Source organism: Mesitornis unicolor, unplaced genomic scaffold (genome assembly GCF_000695765.1).
Source record: "Mesitornis unicolor isolate BGI_N332 unplaced genomic scaffold, ASM69576v1 scaffold34927, whole genome shotgun sequence".
Lineage (NCBI taxonomy): Eukaryota > Metazoa > Chordata > Aves > Mesitornithiformes > Mesitornithidae > Mesitornis > Mesitornis unicolor.
In genome coordinates, this window is record NW_010197656.1 from 1 (window position 1) to 369 (window position 369).

Consider the following 369-nt stretch of genomic DNA (forward strand, 5'->3'; position numbering starts at 1 on the left):
GTCGGGGGACTGGTCAAGCTGCCTGAGGATGCCCTCGTAAAGGCGGAAAGCCCCGAAAAGCAGGAGCGGAGCCCCTGGATGCAAAGCCCACGGTTCTCGCCGCCTCCCCCAAGTAAGTAGGATCTGGGAACGGGCGGGCTGGGAGCCCCCCTTGGCCGTCTGCGCCCACTCCGCGGGGTCAGGCAGTGCAGGGGCAGCGCTGAGGGGGCTGCCCGGGGGTTCCTCTAGCTTTCATCCGGCCCGGCTCCTCCTGGCATGTTTTTCTCCGCGGTTTGGGCCATTTCAAAATACTGAACCGGTTCAAGCGTGTGCGAGGCCGGGGCAGCATCAGAGGATGGCCGCGAAGGGAGAGCGGCCGGGCCAGAGCGA

General features: G+C 66.4%; 1 protein-coding gene across 1 annotated transcript in view; it reads left to right on the forward strand.

Moving 5' to 3' along the window:
* Positions 1-6: 6 nt before the first annotated feature.
* LOC104544110 (homeobox protein GHOX-7-like) overlaps positions 7-369 on the forward strand; it is a gene marked incomplete at its 5' end in the record, with an annotated part of 2,069 nt that continues 1,706 nt past the window's right edge. The window contains 1 exon segment of the mRNA XM_010188872.1: positions 7-112. Within this exon segment, the coding sequence (XP_010187174.1) occupies positions 7-112 (106 nt within the window).